Raw genomic sequence first — 16,471 nt, forward strand, 5'->3', positions numbered from 1 at the left:
GCCAAATTTGTGTCTTTTTCTTCCAAAATCCTGGGACTTCTAAAGGTACCCAGGGTTTGTGGATACCCCTGGAGGGGACTCAGAAATTAGCCAAAATACATCTAAATTTTGGGTTTTTTGGGAAAAAAGTGCTGCAAATAAAAGCGTCTGGGTTTTTCCCTACAAATGGTATCAAAAAAGGGTTTGTGGGGCTGAAACCATCATTTTAGGGAATGACAGACTTGTCAGAAAACCAAAAAGTTTCACAGTTTTGGCATTTTTCATAGCCATAGCCTATTTTTGCTATTTTTTGTGCTTTCAACCTCCTTCCAGTTAATGTTTGACATGGGTGTGAAAGCAATAATGGATGCTGGAAAGCTATACATTTTTGAAAAGTAGACAAAATTCTGAATTCAGCAAGGGGTCGTTTGTGTAGATCCTTCAAGGTTTCTTTATAGAAACTAGCAAATATAGGAAAAATTGAAAATTAGTTGAAAATAAACAGCCTTTTGTGTCAACGTTTTCACCTGTAACTTCTTCTAATTATGACAGCTCTTTGAAAGTAATATACCGTAACATCCGCTGGACATTACTGGTTGTGGGGATATATAGGACTTGTAGGTTCACCAAGAACCCGACGAACCCAGAGCCAAAAACTGAGCAGCAACTTGCAATGGTTTTTTATTATGTACCGGGTATATAGCAATTATTCTGGGAAAATGTATACATGAAAAAAAATTGGTATGAAAGACACCTATGTATTTCTGAAATGGGAAAAAAATATAGAGTTTAGAATCAGTAGACATTTGCACATTTCCTAAATTGGGAATACTCCTACTAGCATAAGAATTATCGATAATTTTTCAAAATTAGTTTTTTTTTTTTTTACACATTGTCTTTCATTTGGAAGTCAGAAATGCATCGAACGTAAATAGGTAATAACAGTTGCTTTACAAATCTGAATTACCCCAAGACTCCCGATAAAAATGGTACCTCACTTGTGTGGATAGGCCTAGTGTTTGCAAGGGGGGTCCCATTACTTTTTGGCCCGGAGCTTGGCGGCGACCTAGGGAAACCTACCAAACCCACACATTTCTGAAAACTAGACACCCGGAGGATTCCAGGGGAGGTATGGCTTGCGTGGATCCCCCAACGTTTTGTTACCCAGAATCCATAGCAAACCTGAAATTTTGCTGAAAAAAAAAACACTTTTCCCACATTTGTGTGTGGGAAAATTTTGGCATCACCGGGCTGACACAAATTTCCTACCACCCAGCATTCCTGATAAAAATGGTGCCTCCCTCGTGTGGGAGGCCCAAGTACCCACGACAGGCAAAGGCCCAAAACATTTTGTGATTGGCAATTTTGATGTTGCCTCAATACGTTTTGGGCCCTTGCCTGTCACGGGTACTTGGGCCTCCCACACGAGTGAGGCACCATTTTTATCGGGAGACCTGGGTTGGTAGGAAATTTGTGTCAGCCTGGTGATGCCACAACTTTCCCACACAAAAGTGTGTGTAAAAAGTTTTTTTTCAGCTAAATTTCAGGTTTGCAGGGGATTCTGGGTTTGGTAGGTTTCCCTAGCTGGCCGCTGAGCATGGGACTAGAAATCCAGGTGACCCTCCCTTGCAAAACCAGGTCGTTTTGTGATAGGCAATTTTGATGTCGCCTCAATACGTTTTGGGCCCTTGCCTGTCGCGGGTACTTGACACACCCACACAAGTGAGGTACAATTTTTTTTTTTACAAATCTTTAGGTTTGCAAGGGATTCTGGGTAACAGAACCTGAGGATAGTCAGTCAAGTCACCCCATCCTGGATTCCCCTGGGGGTCTAGTTTTAAAAAATGTACAGGTTTGCTAGGTTTCCCAATGTGCCGGCTGCGCTAGGTCCCAAAATCCACAGGTAGGCATATTGCTAAAAACAAATCTGTGCCTAGTCGGATTTCTGCCGCCCCGGGGGGGGTGGGGGGGGATATCGGGGTGGGGTTGCACCTATGTGCCCCCAAGGGGGGCAGAAACACTGGCAATTTTTTTGGGGGTGGGGCATTGGTATAACCATTCTGGGCAGTCCCCACCCCACGCATAAAAAAAGCCAGCATAATCGTTGGCGTCTAGTGGGCTTTTTGCCCCCCCCCCCCCCCGGGGGGGCAGAAAGGCTGTAATTTTTTCGGGTGGGGGCATTGGCATGCCTGTTTTGGGCAGCCCCCACCCTAATTAAAAATTGCCCAAAAAAGAAATCCCCGGTCTAATGGGCTTTTTGCCCCCCCCCCGGGGGTGGGGCAGAGTGGGGGCTACTGCCCCATCTGCCCCCCATGGGGGGCAGGAAGGCTGTAATTTTTGCGGGGGGAGAAGGTGGGGGCATGGGCATGCCTGTTTTGGGCAGCCCCCACCCCAATTCAAATTTGACCAAAAAAGATCCCTTGCGACTAGTGGGCTGTTTGCCCCCACCCCCGGGGGTGCAGAATGGGGGCTAATGCCCCCATCTGACCCCCCCAGGGGGGGCAGAAAGCCTACTAGACGCCAGGGATTTTTTTGGGCAAATTTGAATTAGAGTGAGTTTGCCCAAAACGGCATGCCAATGCCCCCAGCCCAATTAAAATTTGACCAAAACAATCCCTGGCGTCGTGGGCATTTTGCCCCCCCTCCCCCCCGGGGTGGCAGATTGGGGGCTGCTGCCCCATCTGCCCCCCAGGGGGGCAGGAAGGCGGTAATTTTTTTGGGTGGGGGCATTGGCATGCCTGTTTTGGGCAGCCCCCACCCTAATTAAAAATTGCCCAAAAAAGAAATCCCTGGTCTAATGGGCTTTTTGCCCCCCCCCCCTGGGGGTGGGGCAGAGTGGGGGCTACTGCCCCATCTGCCCCCCATGGGGGGCAGGAAGGCTGTAATTTTTGCAGGGGAGGGGATGGGGGCATGGGCATGCCCGTTTTGGGGAGCCCCCACCCGAAAGACTGAATTGTGCCCAATAAATTAAGGGGGGAGCTTAGGCCCTTGCCCAAGGGGCCGCTCCCCCCTCCCTGGTGTCTAGAGGGTGGATCCCTGCTTGAAAGCAGGGATCCACTGGGGAGGGGTACCATTGGAAAGGGAAGATTCTCCCCTTTCCAATGATACCTCTCCCGTCTTTCTACGTGCTCAGAGGGCTCATTTCAGTTTCGGTTTCTGTGCAATGACGACAGCACGACATGCGCGCTGATAGTCATTGCACAGAAACCAGGGAGGGGGCCTCGGGAGCTGGGGAAGCTCTTCCCCAGCTCCCGAGGTCACAGGGGAGTAATAGAAATCCCTCTGCTGGCTGCAGCAGAGGGATTTCGTGCCCCTGGCCTCGGAATGGTTCCGTCATGAGCACAGGGGCACCGATGCTCATGACGGAACCATTCCGTCATGAGCATCGAAGGGGTTAAAAAGGATGAATCCCTCAGAGGCGTGCTGCAAGGAGCAGCTAAAATCCCCTTTCGCTGAAGAGTTTCGCGATGACTACTCCAGGGTCTTGCACATCAGCAACACTTCATCTGTGATGTGCACATAAGTTCGCCCTACAACCCTCTGGATAGTCAGCGCATGACATCATGATGGCCATTTTGGATTGGTCGTACTGCTCAAAATACGAAGGCAAGCTTTCTGGTCACATTTTGAAGCTTGAGGAAAATAATATTGGTGGTTTTAAGAACTTTCAGCTGTTTGACGGAAATTGCTCAGAAAGAGACCATCATAACATTGGTGTACAGTAAAATGTATTCATTTTTTTGTACTAGTGCCATTTGAGGAAGTTCTGGAAATATTACCCAGATTAACAGATAGTTAACTTGTAGAAATGAATCACTTCAAGCAGTTATAGGTACTGCAAGAAGCATGGAGCATTCAATGCTTTGTTCATAAGCAATTGCTACACCTGAAGGTTTATACACTGTTAATTTGTACAACGAATAGCAGAGAGGTCATTTAAGAGTGCTAGCAAAACAAATATGGTGCTTGCTTCCAATGTGAGTCAAAAACTCATGAGAGTAAATAATCTAAATTGTCCAACTCAAGGGAACCACACAATTGTAAAAAAAAAAAAAAAAAAAAGTGGCATTTCCAACCTGTTTTGAATTCGAGGGTGCTAATTCGAAGGTCAGAAAGATTGAGGCTGAGGAGAGTGATTATGTAGAAAACCTGAATAATGTAGTTTTGACACGATTTAAGTTTTCAAAAGAAAAAAAAAGACTAATGTGTGAAATTTGTCTGGGTGATGTGACAAAGTTATGGCGGATTCAGGATCACTCATGACTATTCTTTCTGATCTTACATTCAACAAAATGTAAGTTGTAATGCTGTGAAATTTGAGCATACAGATATCAATCCCAAAGCATTTGGAGAGCATGACATCAATATGGTAGGGTATTTTGTCAGCTCTTTTTCTAATATTCAGGTAGAAAAATCATAACAAAAAAAATATATGTTGCGATAAAAGGAAGAGACATTTTAGGGAACAGATACCCCAGTAGTCTAGCGGGGATGCGCCCATTTTTTGTGTTGACTTTTATTCTGACATAGTGTAACTTTTTTTTAACTAAAATTCTCTAAAGTTTTTGTGAATTGAGTTGTAACTGTTAAGGTATTTGAAATACCATAAATTCTAGGAAAGGTGCGGTTCATTTGAGTATCAGAAAAGATTTTTAAAAAACGTTTAAATGATCTAAGTTTAGGAAGTATTACATTACCACAGACTTCTCGGAATGGGTTTCACCAGTAGTTTTGACACGTAAGAGGTCTTTGGATTTACATTTATGTATCACTCTCCACATACTAAATAGAAATATTTCACTTGACTCATCATATTCAGGATACGTCACGGAACCTTGATAAAGTAGAGTATTTTTTTCCCATCATTGTTCTACCGGTGTATGACTAAAATCACTTAACACAGGATCTTACGACAATCATAAAGCGTTTAAGTACTTGCATTTGCCATTTGGGTTTGCCGTAGCTGCAAGTGTATTTCAAAGGATGATGGTTAGTCTGTTTAGAGAGATATACAAATGCCTAAGAGTTTCAGGATGACATTTTTAAGCTTTACTCAATGTTGTGATAAAACACCTTGAGGTTCGAGGAAAAGTAAGGGGACTTTGGAAAGACCACAGTATGACGATGAGGCCTGAGGAGTTTATGGTATTTGCACAGGAGGTGAGTATTTAGGACAAACCATCACAACTGAATGGATTAATCCTAAATTTAGCTTAATTGAATAACTTAGGGAGGCATCACCACAAAGGGATTAAGACATTATCATAATTGTTATGGCTTTGTGAATATTATGCTGGATTCGTTCATGGGTATGTCCTTTTTGTACAACCACAGACATTTGAAGAACGGAGCTAAATTTAAATGGTCTAATGAGGTAAAAGAAACTTTTGAAAATCGTAACAGACACTCCAGCACCGAAAACATTTGTTCCTGGTGAGAAGGATGTCATTAATGTGGCTGCAAGCTTGCGTGGTTTAGGAACGGTGTTGGGACAGTACACTGATGGGGAGGAACATTCAGCGCTTTTGCTTCAAGAGTTTTGAAAGACATAGAAATACATTATAGCATAACGTGAAGCATTAGCTTGTGCTGGGCTGTAGAAACATTTAAGAATTACATCTGGGGATCATCATTTCATGTTTTCACGGATCACAAAGCTTTGGTATATTTTCTTAATGGATGCAAAGCATGAAACAGCCCAGCTAAATTGGTTAAATTGCAGTCTAAACGTCATAAGTTCAATTTAACTGTAAAATATGCACCAGATAGAAAACGATTGACAGCAGATTGTCTTTCTAGAATGCCTTAACCATTTGATTCGATGTCAGGACCCAGAGACAAGGATTATGCATGATCTTTCCTCATTCAATAACTCAACTGCTATCAAAAAACATTAACACAATGAAGTACTACATAAACCATAAGCCTTTAGGAAAAGAAAATCATAAGTCTCATAACCAATTAGCACAGTCTATAACGAATATAATGATCCTCGAGAAAGAAAACTTCCACTTCCTTCTTTGCTTAGTAGCCGGATATGTACCATTTCTCTTGTATGGTTACACTACTGTTGTGGTGCATATTATTGTTCTTCATAGCGGTAGTTCGATTCGTACTGTGGAGTTACTGTTCCTTTAAGACTGTACCTGGATTGTTGTGGAGGACAGTGCACCTCGCATTAACATTCGTTTCCTTGCAGCGCTACGCGATCCGTTTTAATGGGGAGTGCATGAATGCAGCCTGCGAGCACCCCGATCCCCGGACTGGAACACAGAGGTACAGCTCTTGCACTCCTCGAAACACCAGGGGGCGTTTGAGGTGCGGAGACAGTCTAGTCCGAGATTACTTGCTACTGTTGTCCCTGCATTGTGAGTGATCCACGACTTGCACACCCACTTCTGGCCTAATTACCAGCACATTGACATTGTTGGGCGGTTGATTCAGTGTCTCAAATTCGCAATCACCAACAGAACGGCTGTCAGGCAGGTCTGACATTTTGATGGGGATAGGAGGGGGGGGGGGGGTCCCCCTAGCACCTTGTGGGTGTGGCCCTGGGAAAGTAAAGGCTTAAGTGCAACCTCAGTGGGGGCTCTCAATAATGGTTATAAATAACGAGCGTGAACACCGCTTTACAAATTCTCCACTTCTTTGGTAATACTGTGAGACATTTACTACATTGCAGTACCTTTTAGTGACCTTATAGCTATAGTCCCTGATCTCAATGGTAGGGTCCTGGGAAAGTAATAGCTAGGAGATTCTTGAAAAGCAGGGTTATTATCCCTTACGAGACAACTAGGCAGACTTACAGGACCAAAAGCGGTCTCTTCAGAGCTGGAACTCTTGAGAAAACACTTAATGATGTTGGCCACAGACCAGGAATATAACTGCCCTGAGGCGAAAGATCAGGGGTGTCTGAAGCCATCGGAACCCGAGGGGTCTTACGAAATATGCAAGTTCAAGAAACAACAAAAAGCCTCAGTGGTCCGTTCAGACTTATTTGAATGTCATAAAATGGCCTTGGGGGGAGGGCGGGGTTATCCCTTGACAAGGCCCAACAGTCTATGAAGCGTGTATTTGGCTAAAAGGTTTTCTAAGAGGGCGGGGTGCTCAATCGGCCAGATCTTCTACCTAGCCACGCCATAAAGGTCTACTGTCAAAGCAAAGTGTCCAGTGACAGGATCAGAAAAAATATGTAGGATAAGGAACAGGTTTCCCTCATGAGGTGCAGCAAGAGGATCCTTCCGGTGGGCTGCCAAAGCTGAAGGTGGTACAATAGGTACGGATCACCTGTTTTCTCCTACCAAAATTGGGAGGAAGGCTAGGACAATTCTTACACAGATGGAGAGAAATTCATGGATGGGTTCTGCAATAGTTCAGGGTTTCCACATAGAACATTATGATACTCTGATCCAACTACAAAGACCAAGGTTACTGTCCTTCTCGGTGCCAGACAAGCACCTCAGACTTCGAAGGTCAATCCCTACTTTAACAAGCATTGGCATAGCCAATAGGTCTCCCCTTTGGGACCTTATAAGTGTTTAGTTATCCAGCACAATATCCTTGGTGCAACAACATCAAGTGTTGCATGGCTAAACACTTATAAGGTCCCAAAGGTGAGACCTATTGGCTATGCCAATGCTTGTTGGTAGTTGCGGGGAGATTATGTGATTTGCCTAGAATCACAGGTTGTTGAGCGAACGCAAAGACTTGAACCTGCTACTGGCATATCTAACATAAAGCTACAAACAACATAACTTCCACTGTAGAAAAGTTCCAGGTGTATAACACCATATAACAACAAGTATCACATATAAATGGGACAGTCCTCAATCCAAAATCGTCTTGTCTTCGTGCAAGGGATGATGTGTTCTACCCCGAATCCGAATTAAAGAGGCCCTCTGGTGAAAGATGGGTAGAAATGGAAGTTTCTTCCCAAATCGGGATTCCAAGGTTTTCTACAGACACATTTCACTACGTAAATCGTAATTGAATATGTCAGCAGAAAACAGCGCAAAATGTGGGGGGAAAACTGCCAAAATCAGTGCGGAAACGTGGAACTGAATAGTGCGTTAATGTTTCATTCAAAGAATGCCACCTTGCTCCAGTGTCATTTTCTGGTGCAGAATTCCCATAACTGAAGTCAACGAGAATCCAAACAAGTGCCTTAGGTGTGTGGCGATCTCACACTGACAGCTACGGATTTACTCCAGGTTTCAGCTGCAGAGTAGTATGCATATAGCTGGCCACGCTCCATAAATGAAGCTATGGCCGTCCACTGAATACCGTACCCAAGCAAAGAGCTGTGCCATGGTACCCCCGCGAGACACCCAAAACTAAACAATCCTTTGAAGAGCATTTCCATCATGAATATTTACACCTTGTTGCCAGGGCAGCTTTGGCAGATCAGGTCGGTTTAGTTTCATGCAAACTTTTGGTGAAGCAGCTCACAAACTCGAATTCAAGCTTGCTAGTAAAATAGGAGAGGACAAAACCAGGGGGAAACTCCAAGCACAACACAGAGCAATTTAGCAAAAAATGTCAAAATAGCACCAAGTATAAACCTCCCTGTTAAGAGCCTTTCAGTGGGTGTGCTTTGAAAGAGGGTCACAAGCTACCCAGCTGCAGACAGGCTACGTCAGAGCAGACAGACGAGCTAGACTTCTTGTGGTCTTTTACAGTGTCTTCTAGAGCCCTAATGTTGTGACAGTTCACGCAGGAAAGTAATTTCAAGAAGCTCCGTTTCTAAACCACTTCCAAATGCGAGAACCTCCAAAATTCAGAAAAAAACAATTAAATAAATGGGTGGGAACCAGTAACTTCATAAAATCTAATATGGGTGAAGAATCAGTTCAGACAGAATATCCGAAGAGGGAGGGGGAGAAGGGAGAAGGGAGGGGGGAGAGCGAGCAGAGGAGCATTCACAGCCATAGAAGACACAAATGAAGCGGACGAAGAGGGAGGGGGAGAAGGGAGGGGTTAGTGCAAGCAGAGGAGCATGATTACAGCAATAAAAACACAAATGGCAGCTGTGTACGTGCACACGCTCATGAACGCAAGCTGGAGGCCAGCAAAAGCCTCTGGTGGCACTTTTAAAAGCCACTTACTAAATGTCTCGAAGGGACAGTGCATGCGCTGTCTCAGACGAGACCTAAAAAGGAGCAGCAATTCTATCCAGCTTAACCCCATCTGTGAGCAACATGTTTTTGTACAAAGATAGTACAAAGGACATCGACCAGTATACCTCCATTTCAGGATGGAGTTGATCCAACTTCTCCAAGACATTCCCCTTCCAAATGATCAGACTTGGTTTAAAAAGATGCATAGGTCACATTGCCCATTTACCCCCCCACCCCTCCCCCATATCACTGCAGGTTAACAATTCCTTTTGAAAGATCAGATCTTCACGTTCACAGTTTTCTCTTTCGCCTTTCATCAGCCACTTGGTTTTCACCAAGCTCTTGCAGCTGGTGATGGAGCTGCTTCGACCCAAAGAAATCGGTCTGGTAATTTTCTCCAACGATATTCTGATTCTCACTCCATGTCCCCTTTGGTTGTCGGTGGAACAACGGGAAGCACTTCCCCCTTGTGCAGGAGCTAGGGTTCATAATAAACCAGGACAAATGGCTTTTTCCACCCACTAAAAAGATCACCTTCTTGGGGTTTGTGGTGGATTAATCATCTCAGACTCTACAATGCCTGCAATTGAGGATGACACAGGTACAGAAGGAACTCAAGTTGGCCATCTCCAGGGAATAAATCTCATTCAGACATCTACCTTGATTTGTCGCTCTCATATCCAGGTAATTTCTCTGGACCCACTGCATTACAAAGCGCTCCAACAGCTGAAGGCAATCCACCTCCAGAAGAGACTGGCTTATTCAGAGATGAAGAGTGATATCCAAAATCCAGTGGTGGCTGGGTCACATGGAGGACAGTAAAAGGAAGGACATTTTTGGTTCTGCTGTTATCTAGGCTGGAGACTTCGATGTGGGGATATTTAAACTGAAGGACATTGGTCCACAGAGGAATTAAGTTTCAACATAAATTGCCTGGAGCTTCTTGTGGGTTCCTTTGCTGTGAAGTGCCCGATGAGGGACAAAGTGTCCCAGTCAGTACTCCTCACAATGGACAGCATATCGGCAGTCTGATACATCAATCGTCTAGAAAGGACTAGGCCGAAGGCACTGGCCACTTTGGCCCAGGATTTCTAGCACTTTCACCTTGACAATCAAATTTCAGTTTTGAGGGAGTATCTTCCAGGGAAGCCGAATTCCATAGCAGATTGGAATTGGAGTTTCCTTCAGCTAACGGAAACAGGATTCATCGGTCTTTTCCATGTTGATGTAATGCTGGGTCAATGCAATATAGATCCTTTTACCTTATACATCAAATCCTGAGGTTTTTCAGCTGGAAACCAGACCCGCTCCCGGAAGCCACAGATTTGCTCTGATAACAGTGGAACAAGAGGCAAGATTATGCCTCCCCATTCTCCATACCAAAGAGAACTTCAGCTCAGATCAGATGACAGACCTGATTTTGATAACTTCCTGTTGGAGATCTCCAGTTTGGTTTCCTGTTCTTCTGGAAGTTTCTTGGGGTTCACCAATCCTACTTCCCCTGTATCCGACCATTCTGAAGGACAACATGGACAACGTGCATTCTTTAGTACTGCATTTGCCTTACGGCATGAAAGATTACTGGGGCTGATGGGAAATCCCAGGACTTTCATGCCAGGCTTCATCATACATTAGAAAGCCTGGTCAGAGACTACAGTCAAGCAATATGGCTCAGCCTGGAGAAAGTGTTTGTTGTTGTTTGGCATGGGGTTTTGATCCTGTGGGGACAAAGATTGCGAGTAGCCTTCTATTTTTGTCAGAATGAGCAGATTCAGGTTTCTATGCTAGACCATCAATGCCGCCCCAATCAGCTAATTTAAGCAGGTCGTAGGCCAGTCATTGCTACCCCTTATGTGGGAGCACCCTCTAGTGTGTAAACATTTAAGAGGAATAATCCTTACTAGATGGCCCTCTTGTGGGTGTCTGCCTAGGAAACAGTTATGCTGCTCCGTTTAATATCATGTAAATAGGGTTTCAGATGTAAGGGCTCTAGAGAACATCTAGGATGTTCTCTCCTAAGGGGATTACCTTCATAATTTCCAGAAAAACCTTATCTAATACCTGGACTGTGTCTTATCAGATATTTTCGGATAACAAACCTTTGCATTGTAAATTGATTTAAGAACTATGAGCAGGTCACGGAGGGATGGAGGCCTCCCGGGAGTTGTCAACTGCTGAGCTCTAGAAACCTTTTTGACAAATCTCGAGCCTGCCTATTGCCAGAAAGTCAGGGGGCTGATGGTGGAAGCAGATATACATTTTTCTATTTTTGGGGCTCATTCAACCAGGGGAGCCACAGCATCGAAAGCTTTTTCATTGGGTAGCAGATTAGAAGATATCATAAATGACACAGACTGGTCAAAAGAATCTACTTTCAAGAAATTGTATTTCAAACTAACAGAAGTAGATATGTTGTAGGTTAGTAAGCTTTAAACTAGGCATAACTCTTGCCTCTGGGCTGGGATATAGAAGGAAAGATTTCCTATCTAACATGAAGGAAAGCTTCAATTCTATTAAGGACATTGATTCCAGAATGATTCCACCTGCTTCTGGTTCATCAGAACAGTCTGTAATCTGGAGAAAATAAATCGAGGAGACATAAATGATACAACACACCACTGAGAAGTACCTTTATAATTTTGATAAAGTTCCAGGAGGAAAAAGTACGTCACATGCAGTGGTCATTTTTACATTGAAGTTTGATTCATGCTACTATATGGATTTTCCTTGTCACAGGAACTGTACATATGGTTGATGTTCCTTATCAAAAAATATTTTCTAACTGGCAGGAATGGAACAAAAGACAGAATACCAATAACACGTCAAGTAATTTCTTGGGGGTGATGTTATGGGTTATGTAGTCCTTCACTGTGTTAATAGGTTTTTGATGGCTGCGGAGTTAATAAACAAGAAAAGATCAAGCATAGTCCTCAAGTGAAATACCGGATGGTCAGAAAAGCGTGGTGTAGGCTGCACTTGAATGCAAAGGTATTTTATCAGAAAATGAATAGTGTGATGCTTGAAAAATACATTAAGGAAAGCTGGTCAAAGTATGGATGTCTCAACTTGGATCGTAGGGGGGGGGGGGGGACTATGCTTAAGTTACTTCAGAACAAACTGCGGTAAATGAGTTAATCAGGAGACATTACCTTTTTGCAACACCAGTTTATTTGCGTGATGAACTGTTTCGATTAACTCGCACCACCCATAAAGGTCACCTTGGGGTCTCTTGTAAAAATTAAGGCAATTTACCCAAGGGCTGATCGTTAATGTTTGTAAGAGTGCTTATTGTCAGTTAAGCACTCAAGACAAAAGAAAAAGCTTTAGAACATATACTGATATCAGATGGTCTTAGGGAAAAGATTGTGATGGATCTTTCTGATCCCTACACACTTCTACCGTATAATATGATATACCCATTTGTTCTTGTTGATTAGTCTAACTTGCTTTAGTATTCATTTGCAGAATCAGCCAACAAAGCTTGTGTGATTATATTTTTAGGACATGTCTTTGATCTTGAGGTTTCTCCCAAGTTGGTAATTGAGAATGGTACACATTTTGTTGGATGAGATGTGTGGGGTTATGAAGCCTCAGGATAAAAAGCATTTGTGGGTGGCTCTGTACAACCAAACTTCTATTGGCTTAGTTGAAAAGATAAACTCCATTCTCAAAGAAGGAATTCAAACAGCTCTAGCATCAGACAGAAGGTTTGGAGTTAACGGACTACCCCACACACTTTCACTGGTGTTTCTCCATTTAATCTTCTTAGAGGAAGTAAAGGATGATCGATGGCTTCCTCAAAAATTTTTACAGGAATGAATAAGGGAGAGTGGGAATCAAAATAACAGCAGAAAAAGTAATTTGATAAAGAGAAAAGAAAAGAGGGCACAGGATGTTGATTTTTGTGCATGAAACCGGTGCAGAAAACTTGAATTCTCCCTTATGAACTTTGCCAGCTTTAGTCATCAAAACCTTGTTCTAGCTCTCAAACTAACTGCCAAATACTCTGCTTTTATGACGAACAAAAGATAGAGGATCAGGAGGAGCTTGGTGTCCCTATCCACTCAGCAAGGAGTAATTATTAGTAACTCCAATATTCCCAGCCACTCCTTTGATGGGTGGTTATTGGAGAGAACTGAGAATGTGTGTGATGTTGCACAGTCCAGATCTGCTCCATATCCCTACTTATTAACCCCTTGTGCGCCACGCCCTTTCCCCGCCCTGTGCCGGGCGTTGCATTAGCGGGCAGGGTTCATGACGAGCTGGACTCGTCATGGGCACAGCGCAACCGCGGCCCATGACGAGTCCAGCTCGTCATGGGCACAGAAGGGGTTAATGGACTTAGAATGCAGGTAAACAGTAGTCAATGCCAGAATTTGAAGCAGTATGACTGGATAACTCAATCCTCACATTTCAAACAGAGTATTAAAGACTGTTAATATCTAGGCAGAGTGAGTGGCATTAAACAAATTGATGTGTAACATTAGCCAAGGTATTTTTCTTAAAAATCAAGATCCCCTACCCATATTACAGGAAATGTACATTATAATTATATGTATCCAGTAGTGACTTATGGGCTTACTTTCTGAAGGCAACACTGGTCCTCCGATCATTCTAGACAATCCAACAGCATAGTCACAAATGTCAACATACTCCTGAACTTCACCAACACCTTCTACTAGAATCTTTCCCATCTCCAATGATTCCTAAAATACAGAAAAGGTATTAAGGCAAAAATGCATTGTGGTGGGCCCAAAACAAATCAATACATTTATCCCCTTAACTGCTGAGGCTTTCTCACCTCAGTACCACTTTTTGTGGTACTACGCACCTACATCTCCATAACCCCCCCCCACACACACACACACATAAGGTATCAATGCCAAATTTGCTCCCTTCATAAAGATTCCAATGGTGCACAGGGTTTGTGGACTATCTTTGAGGGGACCGAGAAAATTGCCAAAATATAGCTAAGGTTCGTGTTTTGGGAAATGTTGCTCTACAAAAAAGTGCTTTTTTCCCAGAAAAATGACATTAACAAATGGTTTGCGGTTTCAACCTGTTTGCAGTTTGTGGGGGAAACCACTGAAAATCTCATGGGTGATCCAAGAAAGGTAAACATTTCTGATAAGTAGACAAAATTCAGAATTCAGCAAGGGGTCAAATGTGTAAGTTTTTCCCAAGGAAACTGTTGAAATAAAATAAAAAATACTGAACTTCTTGTCAATATGACCGATTTACAAAGGCAATATACAATTAATTTTCCTGCAAGCCAGCATACCCCCAAGTATCCCGATAAAAATGCTACCTCACTTGCGTGGATGGGCCAAGAGGCCGCCCACGAAAGGCCCTAAAGAGATACGAGGAGAGCTCAGCGATCGGAGTAGCTGTGGTATTTGGGGCTGTGCTGGGCTGCCACCCATGGAAACCTAACTACAGGTTTTCCTACCCACAATGCCCTGCAAAGCTAAAAATTACTGTGATGGAAACTTCCAGTATCAGGAGCAATGCATAAAAGTTCTAAGACCCAGCGTTCCCCCCCCCCCCCCGTTCCCCCAGCGTTCCCCCCCCCCCCCCCAGGAACGGACCAAACCAAGTTCCACCCCGGGGCTCCCAGTGACCCTGGTTTGATCCCTTGAGGCCACTAGACCCAGCCACACAAGTGTGGTAGCGTTTTTATCAGGATAAGTGGGAAAACACTGGGTGGGAGCAATTTTCTGGATACTTGCAGATTACAAAAGATTATGTCACAGAAATGCGAGGAAAATGTGGGATTTTAGGCAAAGTTTGAGGTTATCAGGGCATTATGGATAAGAAAATGTCCTAGGATCCACACAAACCACACCATCCTGGACTTCCCTGGGTGTCGTTTTCAGAAATGTGTGGGTTTGGTAGGTTTCCCTAGATGGCAGCCGGCCCGGGCCCAGTTAACGCAGGTACACCCATCGCCAAATACGTATTTTGACAGGAAACGTATATGTCTCCATATTAAGTTTTGGGACTATCACCGTTGTGGAGGCTTGGCCGACCCATACAAGTAGAGGTAGTGTTTGTATCGGAACTAGTGGGGGAATACTGAGCAGTAGAAATTTTGTGAATTTCTGTGCGTTTTGGAAGTTTACATCACAGAAATGCGAGGAATGTATTTTGAATTTAGGCACAATTTGAGCTATACAGTGCATTGTGGATAAAAAAAAATGTCCCGAGTTCCACCCAAGGCATACCACCATGGACTTCCCTCAATGTCTAGTATTCAAATATGTTCGGGCTGGACTGTTCCCATGAGGCACAGGGTCAGACTGATTTGCATATGGCCATGTCTGAACTGGGGTGGCAGAGTGGGCTAAAGAACGGTGATGGATTAAACCCAGATCAGTTGACTGGGGGTGAGTGCTTGCAATGTTCAACACTCCGTCCATCATTTCCTTTGGTTTTTGCTTTGTTCGCCATAAGTTGGCAGGGTATGCTCAGACGTGAGCCCCTTGCTCACTTTGCCACTGGATTCAAGCAAGCCTGGCTGAAGATGGCTGAAATGCCAGAAACCGGTCTTAGGAAGCTTGTTTCCGGTCCAGGGAAGACATGGCTTGGCAGTTCGGGCTGGACTGTTCCCATGAGGCACAGGGTCAGACTGATTTGCATATGGCCATGTCTGAACTGGGGTGGCAGAGTGGGCTAAAGAACGGTGATGGATTAAACCCAGATCAGTTGACTGGGGGTGAGTGCTTGCAATGTTCAACACTCCGTCCATCATTTCCTTTGGTTTTTGCTTTGTTCGCCATAAGTTGGCAGGGTATGCTCAGACGTGAGCCCCTTGCTCACTTTGCCACTGGATTCAAGCAAGCCTGGCTGAAGATGGCTGAAATGCCAGAAACCGGTCTTAGGAAGCTTGTTTCCGGTCCAGGGAAGACATGGCTTGGCAGTTCGGGCTGGACTGTTCCCATGAGGCACAGGGTCAGACTGATTTGCATATGGCCATGTCTGAACTGGGGTGGCAGAGTGGGCTAAAGAACGGTGATGGATTAAACCCAGATCAGTTGACTGGGGGTGAGTGCTTGCAATGTTCAACACTCCGTCCATCATTTCCTTTGGTTTTTGCTTTGTTCGCCATAAGTTGGCAGGGTATGCTCAGACGTGAGCCCCTTGCTCACTTTGCCACTGGATTCAAGCAAGCCTGGCTGAAGATGGCTGAAATGCCAGAAACCGGTCTTAGGAAGCTTGTTTCCGGTCCAGGGAAGACATGGCTTGGCAGTTCGGGCTGGACTGTTCCCATGAGGCACAGGGTCAGACTGATTTGCATATGGCCATGTCTGAACTGGGGTGGCAGAGTGGGCTAAAGAACGGTGATGGATTAAACCCAGATCAGTTGACTGGGGGTG

The 16,471-nt window shown here is 44.3% G+C and overlaps 1 protein-coding gene across 1 annotated transcript in view; it reads right to left on the reverse strand.

Annotated features, from left to right (window-relative positions):
* ALDH7A1 (aldehyde dehydrogenase 7 family member A1) overlaps window positions 1-16,471 on the reverse strand; it is a 295,831-nt gene that overhangs the window by 219,257 nt on the left and 60,103 nt on the right. The window contains exon 5 of the mRNA XM_085632694.1: window positions 13,678-13,801. Coding sequence (XP_085488820.1) covers window positions 13,678-13,801 — 124 coding nt within the window. The remainder of the gene's footprint in view (window positions 1-13,677; window positions 13,802-16,471) is intronic.

This window comes from Triturus cristatus, chromosome 2_1 (genome assembly GCF_964204655.1).
Source record: "Triturus cristatus chromosome 2_1, aTriCri1.1, whole genome shotgun sequence".
NCBI classification, from domain to species: domain Eukaryota; kingdom Metazoa; phylum Chordata; class Amphibia; order Caudata; family Salamandridae; genus Triturus; species Triturus cristatus.